The sequence below is a fragment of the Platichthys flesus genome, chromosome 12, assembly GCF_949316205.1.
Source record: "Platichthys flesus chromosome 12, fPlaFle2.1, whole genome shotgun sequence".
Lineage (NCBI taxonomy): Eukaryota > Metazoa > Chordata > Actinopteri > Pleuronectiformes > Pleuronectidae > Platichthys > Platichthys flesus.
Window position 1 is genome coordinate 3,890,367 of NC_084956.1, and position 20,378 is coordinate 3,910,744.

Genomic DNA, 20,378 nt, shown 5'->3' on the forward strand with positions numbered 1-20,378 from the left:
AATGCCCAACCCAGATTTATATGTAATCCTAACCCAGACCTAAATTTAACCCAGATTTCCATTTAACCCTGACCTAAATTTAACCTCAATTCTAAAAGCAAGTCTTAATTAACCCTCAAGCTGTCCTTTGAGAAAAATGGGGACCGGCAAATAACGTACTAGCTTACCCTGAATGTCCTCACACCACATGGTCTAGACCCACAATGGTCCTCACAAGTAGGCACACACTTTAACACACACACACACACACACAAACACACCCACACACATGTTTGCACTTCTATCTTAGTGAGGACACTCATTGACATAATACATTCGGTAGCACATAAACCCTTTGTCCTAACAAGGTAAAGGAAGGACATGAACACACACACTCACACGCACACATTCACACACACCCTCACACGCACGCACACAGGTATCCGGTTCATGTCTTTGATTCACTAAAGTCCCATAATCTCCAGGTGATTATTTAAAATAAAACTTTATTTAAAAACGTCACGGGGATAAAATGGTCGAGGTCAGGACGCAGGGGCGCGCACAGGCGGCCGCGCATGCGCGCTGTGCGAGCGCAGCGACACGGCAGCAGCATCAGCGGGGGCGCGTTCACGCGGCTCGGAGGAGGGAGGGTGTGCTGGCTTGTGTCATGCGGGCAGCCCGGAGGAGCGGCAGACGCTCGGTGCTTCAGCTCCATCATGGCTCTCAACATCCCCGGGGTGACCGTGATGATGTTCTTCTACCTGCTGGTGCTCGGCATCGGCATCTGGGCCTCCGTCAAGTCCAAGCGGGAGGCCAAGATGATCCAGGGCGATAAGACGGAGATGGCGCTCCTGGGCAACCGGGGCATCAACCTGGTGGTCGGCATCTTCACCATGACAGGCGAGTCACCATCCGCCGCGCCGATGATATCATCCGCGCCTCAGCTTCATTGTTATTAACATCGTGCTCTCACATGTTATTACAGGTTTATTAACACGCAGCATCTTTTGTTACGTCACAGATACGTATAGACGTTTACATTATATTTAGATTAAAATGCGCCGGGGGAGCCACACGAGGTCTTTGAAACGGGAAGTCATCCTTTGCAATACCAGGAACCTCAAGTGGGTTAGAACCAGCTGACGGCGCGTTAAAATCCTAAAGCCACAGATTCGCATGTGATAATAATTCCGGTCACGTGACGGATCACCATTCAAGCTAAAAAAGAAAAAAAAAACTGCCATCACATTATATTTCTGATTAAAGTTGCAGGAGAGGCCGGTTTGTGTTCTCAGGTTTCAGGTGCAGCAGCAGCTTTCCTGCTACTATAACCTCTCTCTCTCTCTCTCTCTCTCTCTCTGTCTGTGTGTGTGTGTGTGTGTGTGTGTGTGTGTGTGTGCGTGTGTGTCGGTCCGTCTGTCTGTGTGTGTGTGTCTGTCTGTGTGCGTGTGCGTCTCATATACAGCTACATGGGTTGGAGGAGGATTCATCGTGGGCACATCGGAGGCGGTGTACAATCCCTCCATGGGCCTGATCTGGGCCGTGATGCCGGTGGCAGCGACCATGTGCTTCATCATCGGTGAGGCTTCATTTTAAACGGTCGGCTACTTCAGTGGTTTCATTTCTCCCACTGAAGTGAAAGAGAACCGCCGCACCAGTAACACCAGTGGCCCCATGAGGCTGCAGAGCTCATTACATTACAGGGATATAAATCAAAAATCCATCCTGTAGAGTAGTACTGGGCCACACAGACAAAAAAAATAGAAAAATATTACGTAAATATTTTGATGCATAATGGGAAAAAGACATGATATTACTGTATAGTAAAGCCGTATTACAAGAATAAAGTCGTATGTCGTAATCTAACAAGAATAAATTCACAAGGTCATAATTTAACGAGATTAAAGTCGTTATTTAATAAGAAAGAAGTTATGAGAATAGAGTCATTATAATTACAACAATCAAGTGGTAAATGAGAATTACGTCCTAATTTAGCGAGAGCAAGGTCATGAAATAACAACATTAAGTCATAACATATCCTTGGTACAGCCTTAATTTAATGAGAAAAATCTCATATTGACAAAATAATACAGTCGTAATATATACAATGAATAGATTTAACCAAATTTAACAAATGATTTCGCAATCACAAGTGCGGATCCAAGAATATTGGGGATCTCCTTCTTTAACATTGTGAGATTGGATGGTTTACTTTTATTATTTTGCCAATATCTCAGAGAACGTGTCAGGAATCTTGATGAGAAGAATCCGACATATTGAGAGGACTGATATTTACGAGTGTGCGTAATATGGTGCAGCTTGATTGAATGTAATGGACTGTTGGGCCTCTGTGAGGTTGTGGGATCTACTGAGTGACGTTGTCGTTTCCTTTAACCAGCCTCACATCCTGTTGTTAGTGTTTATCCTCTGTGCCGCTGCCCACGGGCCCAGCTCAGACTCAGCTGTCCAGGATCTGCACCGTCAGACTCGGCTGTGAACGACCACAGTGTTATTTCACAGGTGGTTGGACTGTGACACCCGTCGCACTAATTCTTTAGATTGGGTTGTTTAGTTATGAGTTTAGAAAATGTGGCGAGAGCAGCGTCAGGTCGGCTTAACATCGCCCGGGGGAAGTTCAATCAATCAATCAATCAAATTTTATTTGTATAGCCCATATTCACAAATTACAATTCATCTCATAGGGCTTTAACAGGGTGTGACATCCTCTGTCCTTAACCCTCAGCAAGAGTAAGGAAAAACTACAAAAAAAACTTTTAACAGGGTAAAAATATGTAGAAACCTCAGAGAGAGCCACATGTGAGGGATCCCTCTCCCAGGACGGACAGAAGTGCAATAGATGCCACGTGCAGGAAAACATCACCGCAGGAAAAGATCTGGGCTTTTACACACTGTTCAATACAGGTTTTAAAACACTTAAGATAAATCGATGCGTACTGATCCTTTATCAAACTAATATTTACTTTTCATTTGCAACTAGAACATTAGCGCATACCTCCGACAACAGCCAATCAGATTGCACCAAATTACACCCACCCACAGACGTCAGTCCTCCACAGATGACTGAGATTTTGTATTCAGATTCGTAAATGAATTGGGTAACCTTGGATTTAGCGATATCCTTCCAGACCCGTAATACATCTTTCCATCAAGTTCCATGTTAATCTGTCCTTTAGTTTTAAATAATCGTATAAATCATACATCAAACGAACAGGGGTGAAACCATCAGCTCTTAGGTGGAGGTGAAAATGTTTTATCAGTGTGGTTCTTTCTTCTGAAGAACAGTTTAATACATGCATTGTTGAGAACGGCAAGGAATTGATAAGAGACGCCCAATTAATACACAGACCACTTCAACTGGTGCCACTCCAAAAGTCAACAGTGCCGAAAAGAAGTTACACATTAAAACACACACGTACACACTCACACACACACACAAAAACAACAATCAAGGTCCACCACCCACACCAAGTCATACAAATATGTCTAAAACATGTTTACTATCCAATAATCCGTTGAAGTAAAAATGTCGAACAACCAGAAAAACCCTGTTCCATGTTGGTGCAAACTTTTCAGAAGAGGACGATACGACCTCCAGGAAGCCTTCTGATTGGACAGAGGATGAGTAAACATCCCTGAGTGCAGGATGAGTCATCAAATAATTGAATCAGGAAGATAAAAGACATATATTTAGATTTGAAGGCAAGTGGATCTTGTTGTATTGCAAGAAAAAAAAAAGCGTTCACACAGATTCACAGGATTCCTCCAATTTCCCCTTGGCCTGTAAATAACACGCTGACGGGGTTTCGAGTAATTAGTTTCACATGTTCTCTCTGAGGAAGTGCACTTGTGTAGGTTTCGATTGGACTACAGCAAACATAATGGTTCTCATAACTGAAAAACTGGAACCTCTGTTAATCTTTTCTTTAAGTTCCCACATCCTCTTCCGAATTCTTCTCGTGTAAAAAGACAAGGAAGTGTTTTTCCCCCTAAAGATTAAATGACAAAACATTATTTTATCTCCTGATCATCACAGAACAGAGACAATTAGATAACAAGAATCAGATAATAGTAAGTTTACAGGATCTGACGGTCGTGGATATAAGGATGTTGAGGTTTTTTCATGTGCGTCTTTGGATGAACGGAAACACAACAGATTGCACAACTTCCCTGATGCGGTCAGATTAGTGGGAGAAAAAAGAACAACATTCCTGTTTCATGTGGAAGTCACATGAGGAGAGAAAGATTGGTCCTTAAACCCTTAAACGCTGACATGAGTCAGGTTCAATGTTTTCACTGATTATAGATTCATAACTTTGATCTCTTCCCAAAGTTAAATCAACATTATTCAATGTTTTCCCCAGAAATCAGCAGCTTGATTAAAATGCGTTTGATGGTTGAGTGACTGTGAACGTGGAGAATGTTTCCTCCTTCAGTTCCACTCCTCAGCCTGAACCGCTGCTCTGCTCTATGTGACTTTGGTTACCATCTCCCGTGAGAAGTGAGGAGCTGACTGAAGCTGATTGTTCAGGGTCCGACTCGTTCACAACAGCAGGAATATGTTGGGAACATTCAGGCGAGGGGCGGAGCCTGTAGAGCATCAGGAGGCTGGACATGACGTATTAATTCTCCTGTGGAAAGATCAGTGTTGTTGTTTACAGCTCATCCACACCGGCGTCGGCCCTCATCACCAAACGCTCTGGAACCTCCTTGTGTTTCCAAGTTGACGTGTTTGTCTTCTACGTGTACGTGAGAGTCACAGCTTCAACTGTCAGAAGCAGCTCCAGCAAGGTGGAGAGTGAAGCTGAACTGTAGACTCAGAAGTCATTATTTATTATAAATATTCAGCAAAAAACTTTTTAAATATGAAGAATCTAAAGAGAGTTTGGTGGATTTGTTACACCAGCAGACATTCCGGTTCAGGAAGCAGAGGATCATGGGTTATATCCCGTTGTGTTTCAGTGCTTCATGTAGTGAAGTCACGGAGCCCAACAGAAGTAATCCCCAAGTGTGGCTGCAGGGTGCGCTGTTGCTCAGTTACAGTAACACAGTGTTGCTTTAAGGGGAAATATAAGAATGTCAATGTCAAATTTATCTATAAAGCACATTTCAAACGACTTTGTTGCCCAACGTGCTTTACAAAGTTAAAGGTATAACAAGAAAACAGCAATATATATCATAAAACTAATGCTGATAAAATAAAATGAGATAATAGAAGAAGGCCAGTGAGAAGAAGAAGAAAATATTCAAACAAGAAACAAATACAAAGCTCAAACTAATAAATTGTGTTGCATATGTTTCATCCTCTGGAACACACATCATACTAAATCCTTCTGTTTCCTTTTCGTCACTGAGGTGGTCTGTTCTTTGCCGAGCCAATGAGAAACAACAAATATGTGACCATGATGGATCCTTTCCAGATCAAATATGGGAAAGTGCCGACGGCTGCTCTCTCGCTGGCCTCTCTCATATCGGAGATCATGTGGGTGACAGGAACCCTCATAGGATTAGGTAAGAATGTTTCTATATGCGAACCCCTTCGGTGTGGGTGTGAGTGTGTGATGTATTTGATCCCGGAGTAAGGACTCTGGCGCTGGAGCAGCTGACGACCGCAGCTCTTTGCCGAGTGAAACACAAGCCTTTGTTTTATAACTGTACAGTTTGTCTGAAGTGACCCTGTCACGGCCGCCGTGTGTAACTCATCTGATACAGTGGCAGCATGAGGTGGTAAACAAACAAGATCCACTGTAATAATCAACCGCTGCGGTTCTGTGGTTTGCAATAAATCAAATTAAATCAATCTGTGAAACGGCTTTAAGCCATGATGCTGCCCCCTGCTGGAGTCAAAGATGTATGAGATAAGATGGACTGCAGCCATTTTTAAATTGTTCCACTGATTTTAATTTATCAATCGTTAAAATCTCTCTGAGACAACAATGTCAGCTTGTGCAGCAGTGAACATCGTGTCCCGCCCTTCCATGTGCTCGTCCAGGCTTTAGTCCGTCTCAGCTGTCAATCATGACGTCTCAGCCCGTTTTTATTTGATCAAATAACTTAAACAAACATCAGTGGGATGAAAACATTTGTTCAACGTCTACTTAGATTTCTTTTGGTTTGGTCCACGTCCCATCTGCTAACATGGAGGAGCTGGCTTTTATGATGTGTGCTGCAGTCATCCACCAGGGGGCAATGGAGATGATTTGGCTTCACTTTTGGAAGCCATCATGTCGTCCATTCTTATTTATAATGTCTGTTTTTATGTGTGTGCATCCGTGCATGTGTGCGTGTGTGTTTGTGTGTGCGTGTTTCTGTGTGTGTGTCTGTTTGTGTCTGTGTTCTCAGGTGTAACCATGAGTGTGATCTTGGATCTCTCCTACACCGTCAGCATCTGGATCTCTGCTGCTGTGGCCATCACCTACACTCTGATGGGAGGTCTCTACTCTGTGGCCTACACTGACATCATCCAGCTCATCCTCATCTTCATCAGTCTGGTGAGTCACTGCTCCTCCTCCTCCTCCTCCTCCTCCTCCTCCCTGCATCTTGGCTTATTAGCTTAGCATGAAGTCTGTGGAGTTTGTCTTCCGTGGTTCACTGAAGCTCATCTCGTCTTTTCAGTGGCTGTGTGTCCCTTTCGCGATGATTAACCCGGCTGTGACGGACATCACGGAGACGGCCTACAACTTCACCTTCCAGACTCCGTGGGTCGGGACTCTGGAGGCGGACAGAGCCTGGAGATGGATCGATAACTTTCTTCTTCTGGTAAGGAAGGAGGGGATTGAACTAGAGGTTTATTTGAGGTTAAACAACATGACAGCTCCCATAACTGGAGCTAAATCATCTTGATCGCCCCCTGGTGGGTGGCTGCAGTGTAGGTCAGAAACGCCGAAATGAATGCAAAGTTTGGATATAAGGCTACGTCCGTTTCCGTATCTAACATTAAGGACAAACGAGCCTTTAGCTTAATCAAAGTACTTTGACTGAGACTGACTTGTGATTGGTCAGGACCTTGATCCTGTAGCTGTACACAACGATCACTATTTAAAGATTCCACCTTCAAATGACGACACAAGCACTAGATCGTGACGTCCAAATCCAAGATGTATCAGTTAAAATTCTGTACAGCAAGAGGAAGTAGAAATATCATATCATATCGGTCCATGAGTTAAGTGTCATCTCTGTTGTTTCCAGCTCTATTTTCTTTGCACTGTGATCTTTGTTTGTGTTACACTGAACTTCAGGTGTTACACAAACAATAGCAGCAGCAGCAGAAACGTGAACTCCTGCAGAGCATGTTGTTTTAACTACAATCACTTGCAGCTGCAGTGAACCCTTTAAGTCGGTTAACAATGAGATTAGTTATGTAACACTGAGGGAATACATTTCCCAGCAAGCCCTGAGTGACCTTCAGGATTTGCCAGAGGGTGGTGGAGGTTCTCATGTTCGAGGTGAAAGACTCTTGTGTCCTGTGTTGCAGGATACTTTTTTTTTTTTTACCTGTTTCTAAAATTACGGCTTTGTTTCCTGGGAGTGATGTAACAGTTTAAAATAGAAACACCATGAAACACGTGATTTTTTTATTTTTGTATCACTTCCCAGAGATTTATCTTTAGAAACTCAGAGGACAAATTCTCTGACTCAGATTCCAACATGAGAGGTTTATGCTTTTTCCAGGTCTTGTTACAACTTTGACAATATTTTATTTTATGGAAATAGTGAAAGTGATTTATGACTCCATCTCTTTCATCTTCCCTCAGTGTCTTACCTGTCTTACCCTTTTCTCCTTCAAGGGTTTGGGAAACTTGGGTCTCCAGAACTTCCACCAGAGGACGCTGTCCGCCGCCTCCTCCTCTACGGCCAAGATCACCTGCTTCGCTGCCGCGATCATCGTCCCCACGTTAGGGATCCCGCCCATTATCCTCGGAGCAGTTGCTGCATCAACAAGTAGGAAATAAACCAAGACGTGTTAACATATTGATTCAATAATTAATGGAAAATAATCAATCATGTTCCCATCATCGTCCTCAGACTGGAACATGACGTCTTATGGATCACCGTCTCCGTTTGAGCGCGGGGAGACGGGGCTCATCCTGCCCCTCGTCCTGCAGCACCTCACCCCCACCTACATCTCCATCATCGGCATCGGGGCGGTGGCCGCCGCCGTGATGTCCTCCACCGACTCGGCTCTGCTGTCTGCAGCTTCCATCTTCACCTCCAACATTTATAGAAACATCCTGAGGACACAGGTGAGGCTTCAAGCATCGCTGCTATAAAATATCTGTGTGGGGGGGGCGCTGTCGCTCTATAGAAGTTACACAGCGTCACGTTAGAGCAGCAACATCCCATCAACACCTGGACCTGTAACGGATAAATCATTGAGAATTGAGTCAGAGAAAAGCAAGAAAAGTTAATTAACAGGATGTGCTCTAAATAGAGAAGCTGTGAGGTTTTAATCAAGACTCCACAGAGTCATGTTCATTCTTCAGAAGTCTCACATATTTCAAAAGTGTGGCAATTAAAAAAAAAAGCATGGATGTGACACGAGAGAAAAGTGATGGAGGGATTTCTTAGGAAAAGTCAGGAAGAGAAGAGCAGCTGTTAAAGCTGTTTAGTTGTCAAGGTCTTAATCTTTTCGTTTTTTAATCAGCAAACTTATTAATGTTCCCTCCAGTTCTTAGTAAAAACTGGCAATAAATATTGTTTAGATATTATTTTAAGGAGGAAAGTTTTCTCTATCTGGACCTCTCGGAGTTTAGATGTAAAAGAAAAACTGTGTCAATTAGATTTTCTTTAAAAACTTAAACCATGAGAAATATGAGCGACCAATACCGATGGTTGTTCCTTTTCCGCCCTCCAGGCGTCAGACCGGGAGATCGGGTGGGTGATCCGGATCTCGGTGGTGGTGGTGGGCCTGGCCGGCACCTCGCTCACCTTCCTGGACAACAGCGTCCTGATGATCTGGCTGCTTCGCTCCGACCTCACCTACACGCTCATGCTGCCGCAGCTCGTCTGCGTCCTCTTCTTCCCCATCTCTAATGGCTACGGGGCCGTTCTGGGCTGCGTGATGGGCATGTTGTTGCGGGTGTTGTGCGGAGAGCCGCTGCTTGGGATTCCGGCCATTATCAAATTCCCAGGATGCACTCTGGTAAACGGCGTCTACGTCCAGCAGTCCCCGATCCGAACCATCTGCATGTTGACGGCTTTGGTGTCCATCTTGCTGTTTTCCTACCTGACGTCCCTGCTCTTTAACCGTGGACTGATTTCTGAGAAGTGGGACTTTTTTGATGTAAAGAATCAGTACGCAATACAAACACCAGGTGTGGTCAGCTCAGAAACCAAGGACTCGAGCCTGCAGGAGCAAAACGAGAACAACGAGGCGTGTGAACCGATGTTAGAATCGACGTGTTAAGTGAGAAATCGCATTTTCTTCTGTTTGAACTGGTTAAAGAACAAATGTTTGTATTTTATATTTTACTTTTATATGAAAAAGAAAAACACGACATCTATGCTCTTCGTAGTAAGAGCTCAGAATGTTCTCTGCAATTTTATGCAGCAGTGATACTTTCAAGCATCGAAGGATTATACGACATTAGACCCCTGAGCACAGACAAGTAGAAGACACCGCCCCAAAATAATCCTTGTACTCGTCTCACGTCTTTTGATCAAGTTAGTAAAACGACTGGTTAAAGAATTATAGCTGCCGGAAACTGCAGCTGAACTTCAGTTTCACATAGTATACACATTTGTACAGAAAAACTCAAATATTAAGAGAAAAATCTGGAAAACTCAAAAGCACTCTCCTTTAAACACGCCACAGTCAAATTAAACACAAAATCAAATGCGTTTCGCCATAAAAGCCCCCCCCCCCAAACAAAAAGAAGAATGTTTATTCAACAGTTAATTTAAAACGTAAATGTTGGTGCAACTACAGAAGACGTGAAGTTCATTTGGATGAAATCTCAGAGGTAGATGACATGAGTTAAAATGTGTTTAATAAAACACACAAGCTGATAAATCTGTAGAGATACAATCCATGTCACTGTCTCTTTAAAAGGGCGGAGTTTATATACACGTCGCTGCTGATTGGTCAACCCCTGTGACATCATGGAAAGAGTAGCAAAACACTGAGAAACATTTTTACGTGGAGATCGGATTACGACCACGGCCTTATAGCGATGATTCACCAATAGGAATGTCTCACTTGGACATGTGGTCAAGAGAGGATGTAAACAATGATGTTAAACATACATTACGTAGAAACTACCGGATGGATTTCCAGGAACCTTAGTGGAAGGATGTGATATAGGTCAGGAAAGAACCCATTACATTTTGGAGCAGATCCATTTGTTTAATCTCTTTCTTCAACATTGTGAGACAGGACATTTTTATTGCCTAGAGAATAATTCATGGATCCTGATGAAAAACATCTGGCTTCTATGAGTGTGTGTGTAGCTGGGTGCAGCTGGATTGAATTAAAGGGACTGTATGCGGATGTATGGGCTCTACTGAGTCACGTTCCAGTTTAAAAGGAGAGTGCCTCAGAGGTTTCTCAGAGTCTTCATGTCTCACGTCCTGAGAGCAAAGAGCTCAGGAAGCTCTGAATCAAACAATTTGTATTTGTACAAAATGTCAACAGAATGTAAATCAGTATTAGACGCTATGTGGTGAATATTATCCTCGTTAAAATGAGTTTCTCTGCTGTCAGTCGTATTCAAATTGCTTTGAACACTGTAGTCTGCAGTCATTGTGGCAAAAAATATTCAAATATCAGATTAAACTTCATTTTCAGATATAGATAATAAGACCATGAGACGTTTCTCCAGTTCTGCGACTCTGGCTTAGGGGCACCTGTCCCGGGGATGCTCATGTGATAATCCATCCGTGCTCTGGAAGTAATTTTATCCTTGAATGCTCGCCATTCATCTTTTACTGTACGTCCTGGTTTTACTGCTGCTCAAGAGCAGCGGCCGTGGACAGTGAGGTCTCGTTGATATGGAAAACGAGGCGTCACCAGAGGTTTGGTTTAAACTGCCGCCGACGTGCTATGACAAACTGCCAAATGCATAGATTCAGAGAAAAGCCAGCTGGAGGTCTTTAACAACCCAGTGACCGACTCCTTTTAAGACCGACTGATTAAATGTTGCTGTAACTCAGGGCAGAGAAAAACCGATTATATGGAACCAAAGAGGCTTTAGTGGCCAGAACTCCTGAATATAATCTGTTAATTTAAAATAAACCTCCTGTCGATCACACACACAGTCATGGTTTATGGTCTTGAAGGGTTATTTCAGCTTTCTTGGTGAGCTGTTTGTGTGTTTTCTGTTGTGTTATCTAGGATTTAAATTCAGATTGAAACACTTTCTCCACTTAACGCTTATAAATATTCTCTGTACAATGAAGAATCACACACTAATGATTGTCAATAATAAGGTTCCGGTATTTGTCAAACTAAATTGAATGTTTCAAGAGCCGAGAACAAAATCAGGATCAATATCAAGAGAAAAGGATTTTTTACATAATTGGGTTGTTTACTAGAATGTACTTAAATGCTGTAAATGTTCAATTACTAATTATTAATCTCGTAGCGTTAACTGCTGTAATGTCTCATTGTGTCCCCTCTCCCAAAAACAACAATCTGCTCTTATCATAAAAGTAAATAAAGATGGATGATGTGACAGTTTCCCTAAAAGGGAAAGTGAAAGAACATCCACTAAAAAAAATCTGGGAAGTAAAGAAAACCTGAAATTCCCCTTCAAGCACCTGGATGATGTTTGAGGTGTGATGATAATGCTGCTTTTTCTTCCTCTGTCATAACATATATTAATGTTTTAGATTATTGAATGGGTTTGAAAAAGGACAGTTTATAAAAATTCCAACCTGCATGGCTTCGTGGTTAAACCAGTCCTAATAATACGTCTTTAATTTGCTGTGAGTCCACAGGCTTGAACTTGACTTCATGTGTCCTGTGAGCTGATAACAGCCCTGTGCTTGGTAATTAACCCGGGGACCGGTTGGCATGTGGAGCGGTGGCAGATGCCTTTCCCTCCCTGAGTCAGTCTCAGTCACGTAACAGTCTGTCAGCGTGGTATCGGACGAGGTGTCATCTCGCTCCCAGCCGCCTGTGAGCCAACAGCTCGGCTGGAGCAACTGTCCCACAGGACGCAGCAACACACACCCAAATAGAGTCCTGCTAAAATAAGACTGACGCTGACGGACGCTGCTCCGGCTGCTCTCTAACCCGCCCGCCCATTGCTCCAGTTAAAGATACATTATGAGACTTTTACTGAGCTGCAGCGCCCCCTGCAGCCACTCGTTGCGTTGGGCTCTGTGTCCGAGCCATAAAAGGGTTTCCTGCCTTCAGATACAAAAATAGATGCGTTCTTTTCAAACATGCTCTGGTGGTTATTAAGTAAATAGCCATGAGAGGGCAGCACAGAGTCAAACGACGGCGAGGTTTAGAGGATGTTCGTCTTAAGAAAGAGACAAAAGAGGCCAGATTGTAACGGAACTAGTCCAACTAACTAACTCGCCAACTTGGTTAGCTTTCAGAAGACGTGAACCAATACGGATGAAATGAACTCAGAGGACCGACAGAAAGCTCTGTCTGTTCTGTTTTTGTTTCTAATGCTGAGCATGAATAAGCCTTAAGTGCAAGGCCACAGTCATGACGTGAACATTTGGAGGGACCAAAATCTCACAGCTCATCGATGAATTTTTATGTATTTTGTTATTTAAAACAATGTTTAATACTGAAATGGAAAACGGTCTTATGCAACTAGCGAATAGCATCCATGGAAACAAAGTAATGACTGCCAAGATTTCTGAGGGTTGATTTCCGTCCGTAGCGACGAGCAGCAAACATTTGCTGGACCACTTGTGTTTGAATGTCTGTGTATGTTTCAAAGAGAAAAGCAAAGTCACAAGCAACACTCATTAAAATATGATATATCCACCACTGTTTGTATTGTTTTGTTTTAAGTTAGCACTAGCCTTAGCTGGGAGAGCGGAGCCGTATACAGACGTATACAGTGACATCTTGTGGTGGCTCTTTGAACTGCACTGGCCTGGCATCCAGCACCAGTGGGTGAAAAAGGGAGACTGGACAAACCGCTTGCAGAGCTGCACTGCATCACGATTCCTTAATCATTCAAAGTCTCACAGTGGCTACATCGGACTTCACTACTTCGGACTTTGATTACACAGAAACTAAAGAACAGATTTCCAGTAAACTCGTGAAATATTCATGCAGATCTGGACAAAAGGTCCAGGAACTTTTTCATCTCCTTCTTTAACAATGCGAGGTAGCTTGAAGTTTTTTGACAGTCTCACTGATTTCCCAGAGAATAATTTGATTTGATCCAAATTACAATCATTTTTTCATATGGGGGATATTTTCCGATATCTCACATCAGAGTGAAGCTGAGATCCTGTAGATTGATTTATATGAATCGTAAATAGTTTTAGAAACTGTGTCCATATGATCATGACAGATTTGGACCAACATCTGGACCTTCACTCAGTCACATCTCAAAGGTGTCAGACACAGGAAGTGTCGACCTGATGGGGAGGAATCCCAGGATGTGGAGGTACTGACACCTGCTGGACTAAAGGCTGTACTACAGTACTGTGAATAATTTTTAACTCCTATAGAAGCAGCAGTAATGTACATAAATCACATGTTTATAAAATATAAACATCAGAGCAGAGTTATGAACAAGTAGAGGGAATCAGCATCTTGCTCAAGGGCACTTCACTGTGAGGCAGTCTCCCTGTGTTCACTGCTTAGTACTACAAAATATCAACATGAAATTACATTTATTTAAATTCTTAGTTTTCTCAAGTCAAACTGATACAATCAAACACAACTTATTTTTACAACTGATCATTATCAAAATGATAAATGTAATATACCGATTCCCTGAGGGAAAGCAAGGTACTAATTATTCTGTATGGATGAAAAATAAAGACACAATACTTAATTTCAGAGACATCGATGACACATCCTGGACTGAACATTAGACATGTTGACATAAGTTCAAGTTTATTTTCTTTTACTTCAAGTTTTATCATATAAATGATTAAAAAAAATGAAGGTGTAAATCAGCAAGATTTTAAGGGTTAGAGAAATGAAACAGATGAAGTTTGTCGCGTCCCTGATTTTGATTCTTAAATACAGAGAGAAAACTGTAGTGATTCAGTTTTTCCAGAAGCGAAAAAAATAAATACGAGCATTTTGTTTGTTGTTTACATACAAGACCATGCATTTCAAAGGGTTTGCAGAAAAGACATTAATATCTCAGCATGTTGATACATTGCTGCTGTGTCCCCGTCCTTTTTATGACTTATTGTGAGAGACGTAGCTTAGTTGGTTGAGAAGAGCCAGAACATAATAACAGTGGTAAACTGAGTCAGACCACAAGTCACAGCAGATTCTGAAATACAGCAACATCACAGACTAATGACACAATGGTTGTTCTTTTTTTCACACCATTTAGTGAAAGGAGCTTCACACAGAAAAAATAAATCACAGAGACACCAGAGTTTGTTTTCAGATCTGCACTCAACTGATATGTTCCTGAAATTGTAAAATATCCATGTGAGAATACAGCAGGAAAAAAGTGAGTGGACGTGTTGATGAGGTTTCTAACACGTGATGGAACTGACCATTGAAGAATGTCTCAGGATGAGGAAGAGGAGCCGTTCATGCAGAAAACGTTTCCTCTTTTTCAAAGCAAAGGACAGGGAAGAATTTTAGTGCCAGTCATCACGAAGGACTTGATGGTGTTTCTACACTGGGTTCTTTCACAGGATCTGGAACAGATCCTTCGTACAAAATCTTGTTCTTCATGCCGTCCTGGATCATCCTCTGCTGCACGCGAGCCTTTGCGTTGTTGTACCTGCAGTAAAACCTGGAGAGAAAGACGCAGGGAGGGTTGAGACAGAAGTGACTGGAAACAGCAGGAATAAGAGTTTGAGGAGGATTTCATATAATACTGGTCGAGACAGAGCAGGAGAGGATGAATTGTCAGGGATCATCCAGACCTACCAGGACCCGAGTGTGGTGAGCATGAATCCTCCAAGTCCGACGTCAAAAGACCTCCTCACTCGACCTGCAGACAAACAAACAGGACGGACGACGCTGAGAGTTCAGGAGCCACAAGGACGTTCTCCCCTGACAAACAACTTTTGTTGTAGTTATTTTTCTTTGTTTATTTGTTCACTTTGTCAATTGCTTGTTTGAGGTATTTATTTTTGAGATGATATGTTAATGAGTTTATTTCATTTCCTATTTAGTGAAGCAAAGCACATATTAAATTTGATCTCAGTAATTTAATATGTCGTGGAAATATTTTTGACTTGATCATTATCTTTCAGCACAAGAGACTGAACTTAGTTATCTGAACTAATAATCAATGCATCATCATGTCCTATTGGGTTCAATGTAAAATGCATAGTTCCCATACCGGGAGTCGAACCCGGGCCGCCTGGGTGAAAACCAGGAATCCTAACCGCTAGACCATATGGGACTACTGGTGTATGATCAGCGTCAGAGTCGATCTAGATAACAGATTGAAAAATGTGTAAACAAATAAATGTGACCACGAAACTCTGAAAGTTCATTATCTTCATTGAGACATATGTTTTATTTATCACATGTTGTCTGAGTGTTAATGTTTAAGGAGGTTTTATCTGATAAACTACAAATAGATCTAAACACCAGATTCTTTTATCGTGTTCTGATACAACGCAGACGGAAAGTAGTTTCTGAAGTGAGGAGATTTGCTGATATTAGAAACAGAGACACTGGATATTATTAAGTGGTTTGTAATTCAAATAAAAATCGAATAATTCCCAATTTCCATTTTACTGTCCAACTGGTAAACTCTTGTTCCATAAACAGTTCAGCTGCACATTGATTCACTCAGTTCCTCCGGACGCGCACCAGGATGCAAACACCAGGTCTGAACCTCAACCAGCACTGGAAACACACATCACCACCCACAGTGTCCAAAGTCCAGTTAAAACTCACTGGTGGCTAGAAAGTGGAGCAGGCCAGCAGCCAGTGAGCCCCCGGCCCCGTGCAGGATGGCGTCTCTGGCACACGGAGTGCTCTGGATGCTCTGAATCCCCGGCAGACGGAAACCCTGAGGGACGGAGAGACATTTTCATTCCTTAAATTTACTTAAATTTAAAGACATGTCTTTGTTTTCTATTGTCTAAACAACATTGAATGTAAACTGTGAGAGCTTTGACTCATGAGTCTGCAGTTTCAGCTCATCAGTTTCAATAAAGGTTTGGATAGTGTCCTTTTTCTATGTTTGATTCAAATCCCGAGTTTATAGGTGAATATTATTTGAGCAGAAATTATCTTTTGGTCAAAATATATCAGGAAAACATTTTACTAAATACATGGGATTGGTTTTTATTTTCTAGGTACCAGATAAACTTGAATTTCAAATATTCGAACGGGGTTTGGTTTGATCAGATAACTAGTTAGCTTTTGCCTGTTAGCTAGCCAGCTGTTCAGTCTTGCGGATGGCATCACTCTGACTACCTCACTTACTTGAATTCAGGTTACTAACATGAGCTAACTAAGCTAAGCTAACTGGGCTAGGTTAACTAAAATGTACTCTGGATCTCCGTTAGCAAGTCCTTTAGAATACTGTGGAAGTTAAAGTTTACGTTAAGATAAACTGTGTTTTTCTTCCTTGAATTTCAACACGACTCAGAGCGATACATGTTGATGAAGTGAAGATGTGTTCGGCAGCTTTACTTTGTTTATATAAACTGATAGTCAGAATATATAAGTAATATACTGCTTCTATAGTTGTATCATTGACCTTCTGAAAACATCATCAACCCTCTTCCGGTTGGAGATGGATTTATTTCTCTCTCTCACCTTGTTGTTGTTGTTGATCTGTTGTTCTTCTTCCGTCATCGCTGCAGAATCCGTCAGCGTTACACGTTTCAATTTAACAATTAAGCGACAAAACTAAAACATCACGTTACAAAGTTTTATACAATCTGTGGTTACAACACTGACACACGACGATCTGCGCATGCTCTTTAGAGGCCAGACGGTCCGTCCCTTTAGAGGTCCGACATGAACAGAGGAGTTGTTGCTGTAAAGTTCCGAGGAAAATAATTATAATAATAATAATGTTGTTGAATTTGTAAATTGTTTGGTTAAGATCTTTAATTTGAGTTATTATAAATAAATAAGCTGATTTCATTTCCTACTTTATGATGCAATGAATAATAAAGACACAAATGAAAGAATCTTATATTAACACACCATAAAATATAAAGTAATTTCAGATAATTTACTCTTTGATATACAATGTGTATTGTATATTTTATCTACATCCATATAGCATGATAGAGACTGGGGAATTTTTCGATTTTATCTCTGGAGTGCAAAAGGTCACAAGGTTCCACAGTTAATTATCGATGACATCAACATATCCTATTGAGTTAATTATTCAATAAAGTATGTTCCCATACCGGGAGTTGAACCCGGGCCGCCTGGGTGAAAACCAGGAATCCTAACCGCTAGACCATATGGGACATGTCTCAATTGTCAACACAGCATATTATATTACATAAAACACATTACCATGAAACTCCACAGGTAAAATTCCACACGAACACAAATATTTTGTTTATTTCAAGTTCTGACCTCTACTGTTTTAATAAGCTGGGGATGCTTTATCTGTTATAGTAAAAACATCTGAATATAATATTAATTTAAGTAGTTGTGATATGAAAGTTTTTAAATCTTTATATTCAATTTAAACTTCGTATTTTCACCTTCAGAACAAACATGAATGATATGATATTATCTTTTTTAGAGAACAGATACAAATGAAACCTTAATTTAAACACAGATGATGTAATAGCCTTGACCAGCTGTTAAGGCTGTGAAAGGGGCAAATACGACACCTGGTGGCCGTAATTGGGGCTGCAGCCTGAGTTGAGCAATGGTAATGTGAAACTATTATGTATTTTTAAATACTAAAATGTTCAATTAAAATGTGATGGAAGGAATAAAATGTTTTTGATAAATGTTTGACAAATTTAAAAATTGATTTATGATGGAAATTTCATATTTGAGTATGAATCATTGTTATTACACAGGATATATTTAGACGAAAAGAACGATCACTGTGGAAGAGCGCCCTCTGCTGGATCATGAGACAAACTTCAGACAGATTTGCTTCTCAACTCTCTGAATTCCAACAGGTCATTGCAGTTTGAATATTAACTTTTTGAGCAAATGATTGAATTTCAAGTGAAGGGTAGCATCCCTTCTTCTCTGTGTTTACACATCATTTCAATGTTTCCCTCTCTGTATTGTTCAGTATGAGGTATGAAGCCTGCGTGTATGCAAACCAAACACATGTTCAGTTGTGTGTTCACGTTGTAGCTGATGTGTGGGACTTGTTTTCAGCAGATGAATCGAGCTCCTGCAGAGAAACATCTGCTCTCAGTAAATTACGGCTCAACATGTGTCGTCCTTCAAAAAACCTCCAGCAGCACAAACAAGTCCCGTCCTCACATCATGGAGGAATCATTAACGCCTTGTTTTAATTTAACTACAGTCCTGTTAAATCTCTTCAGGCCATGAAGGTTTTCTGCATCAGTTTAAAGGCTGTTGCTTTGTGTCCTTGTTGTGTCCCTCATTTGCAACAACACAATGTCAAGTTTCTTCATATTTTGTGGAATAAACACTTGATGAGAAGGTTGTGTTGTAGCGGTGGAGATGTCCTTCTAACCAACATAGACTGTGAATAAAGCTATTGACGCTTCCTCACATTGTGCAGAAATTAAGCTGAGCTATCTCCGATTTTTTTGTTTGGTCCATGTGCCATCTGCTAACATGGAGGAGGAGGGGTTTAGGACCTATTCTGTGCTCGCCACCAGGGGGCGATTGAGAGGCTTTGGTTTAAAATGATGTTCGGGTTCGAGTCGGGTTAAGTTACGTTGGCTTTGCTATCAATTGTTTTTTTTAGGTTGTTTCACGTAGCATCTGTTTAAAATGTATCTGTGACTAAATACATTGGCTACGCTGACAGAATGTGCAAAACTGAGTTAAACACATTCTGTCAGCTGGCACTGTTTATAATAACTCCAGATCTATTATAGTGTGAAAGTGAACTCATCACATTCTCGCTGATCCGACACCTCTTCGAATTGAATTTACCCAAGCACTCTTCTGGGAATTTGAGCTTTTCTCTCCATCACAGTGATCAGAAGGAAAACCCAGCTCACACCCATGGGGGAGTGATGATGATGTTTTGGCTCATCAGCTCTTTTTGCTCTTATTATTTCATCAATAAAGTGGAAGCAGCTCAACAGATAATCAACATAATGATTCTTCATCCCAGCGCTGACGTAAAGACTCACATAACTGTATGCATGTGTGTGTGTGTGTGTGTGTGTGTGTGTGTGTGTGTGTCCACGTCTGTGCTTATAAACACCTGTTACTCTGTCCCTCCATCGTCTGTCTGCAGAGATCTGAATCTGAACATTTAACTTCTTGCTTTTTACTCTACATCAGGACTCAGGTTGGAGCAGCAGGAGCTGAGGACTGGACGTCGGCCACATGCTTCTTAATTGTTTTTCCATTGTGAACTTGTAGTTTTCAGGTTTTCCTGCAGATTGAAACAAGTTTTTTAAAACGTTTCCGTGAACAAGACATGAGTGAGCAGAGAGAAAAAAGATCCTGGAGGCTGAACACAAACAGTTTATCTCTCGACAACATCTGAGGATAAACGTCGGCAGCTGATTCATCCGTCAGTTTGGCAGCAGGTTGTTCCCAAACATCTCTGGACCTGATTGTGTCTCTGGTCCAGCTCCTGGATTTTCACTTTCATCTTCTCACGTCTCATTCAGGTACAGAGAACGTCCGTGTGACTGTTCCCTGCAGAGTCCTATGGTTTTGTATATGATGGTGTTATATTTAGACCCCGTGAAGTTTTCATATAAACTCAATCTTAATGGAAAATCTTTGTTCCAGCGGCAATACAGTTTCTTCCTTAGGTAAGAAAATCTATATCACCGTGGAGAACAAGTTACAACTAAGTTAAGAATCCTACTTCAGTAAAAGTATAAAGTATTAGCATGAAAATAAAAGTACAAAAGGGAAAAGAACGAAATTGCAGAATGTCCCTTAACAATGAGGCTTCTGATGGATAAACTATGAATAATGGATCAGTTCATACACTTCCTGGATCAATATTAAAAGTAACTAAAGCTGTCAGAGAAATAAAGTGGAATAAATACTAAATGTTCAAAGATGCATGAAATGGAAATTTCAAAATTGTGCTTGGATACTTGAGTAAATGTAATTTATTACTTTTCACAACCGTATAACAACCGTA

General features: G+C 41.4%; 2 protein-coding genes and 2 non-coding genes across 4 annotated transcripts; 1 reads left to right on the top strand and 3 right to left on the bottom strand.

The window, feature by feature from the left end:
- Window positions 1-490: 490 nt before the first annotated feature.
- LOC133966271 (high-affinity choline transporter 1-like) lies at window positions 491-12,946 on the top strand. The gene is made up of 8 exons (XM_062401119.1): window positions 491-879; window positions 1,445-1,558; window positions 5,353-5,508; window positions 6,340-6,488; window positions 6,613-6,756; window positions 7,785-7,938; window positions 8,023-8,240; window positions 8,852-12,946. The coding sequence occupies exons 1-8, from the start codon at window positions 555-557 to the stop codon at window positions 9,401-9,403; spliced, it is 1,812 nt and encodes a 603-aa protein (XP_062257103.1). The 5' UTR covers window positions 491-554; the 3' UTR covers window positions 9,404-12,946.
- A 1,068-nt stretch (window positions 12,947-14,014) lies between these two features.
- LOC133966688 (cytochrome c oxidase assembly protein COX20, mitochondrial) lies at window positions 14,015-17,077 on the bottom strand. Its single transcript, XM_062401708.1, has 4 exons — window positions 16,895-17,077; window positions 16,025-16,139; window positions 15,041-15,104; window positions 14,015-14,903 (listed from the first exon to the last, which is right to left on the bottom strand). The coding sequence occupies exons 1-4, from the start codon at window positions 16,931-16,933 to the stop codon at window positions 14,759-14,761; spliced, it is 363 nt and encodes a 120-aa protein (XP_062257692.1). The 5' UTR covers window positions 16,934-17,077; the 3' UTR covers window positions 14,015-14,758.
- On the bottom strand, window positions 15,450-15,521 carry trnae-uuc (transfer RNA glutamic acid (anticodon UUC)). Its single transcript has one exon. It is a non-coding gene; the product is annotated as a tRNA-Glu (tRNA).
- Window positions 17,078-17,490: 413 nt separating the features above from the next.
- On the bottom strand, window positions 17,491-17,562 carry trnae-uuc (transfer RNA glutamic acid (anticodon UUC)). Its single transcript has one exon. It is a non-coding gene; the product is annotated as a tRNA-Glu (tRNA).
- Between the last annotated feature and the right edge of the window lie 2,816 nt (window positions 17,563-20,378).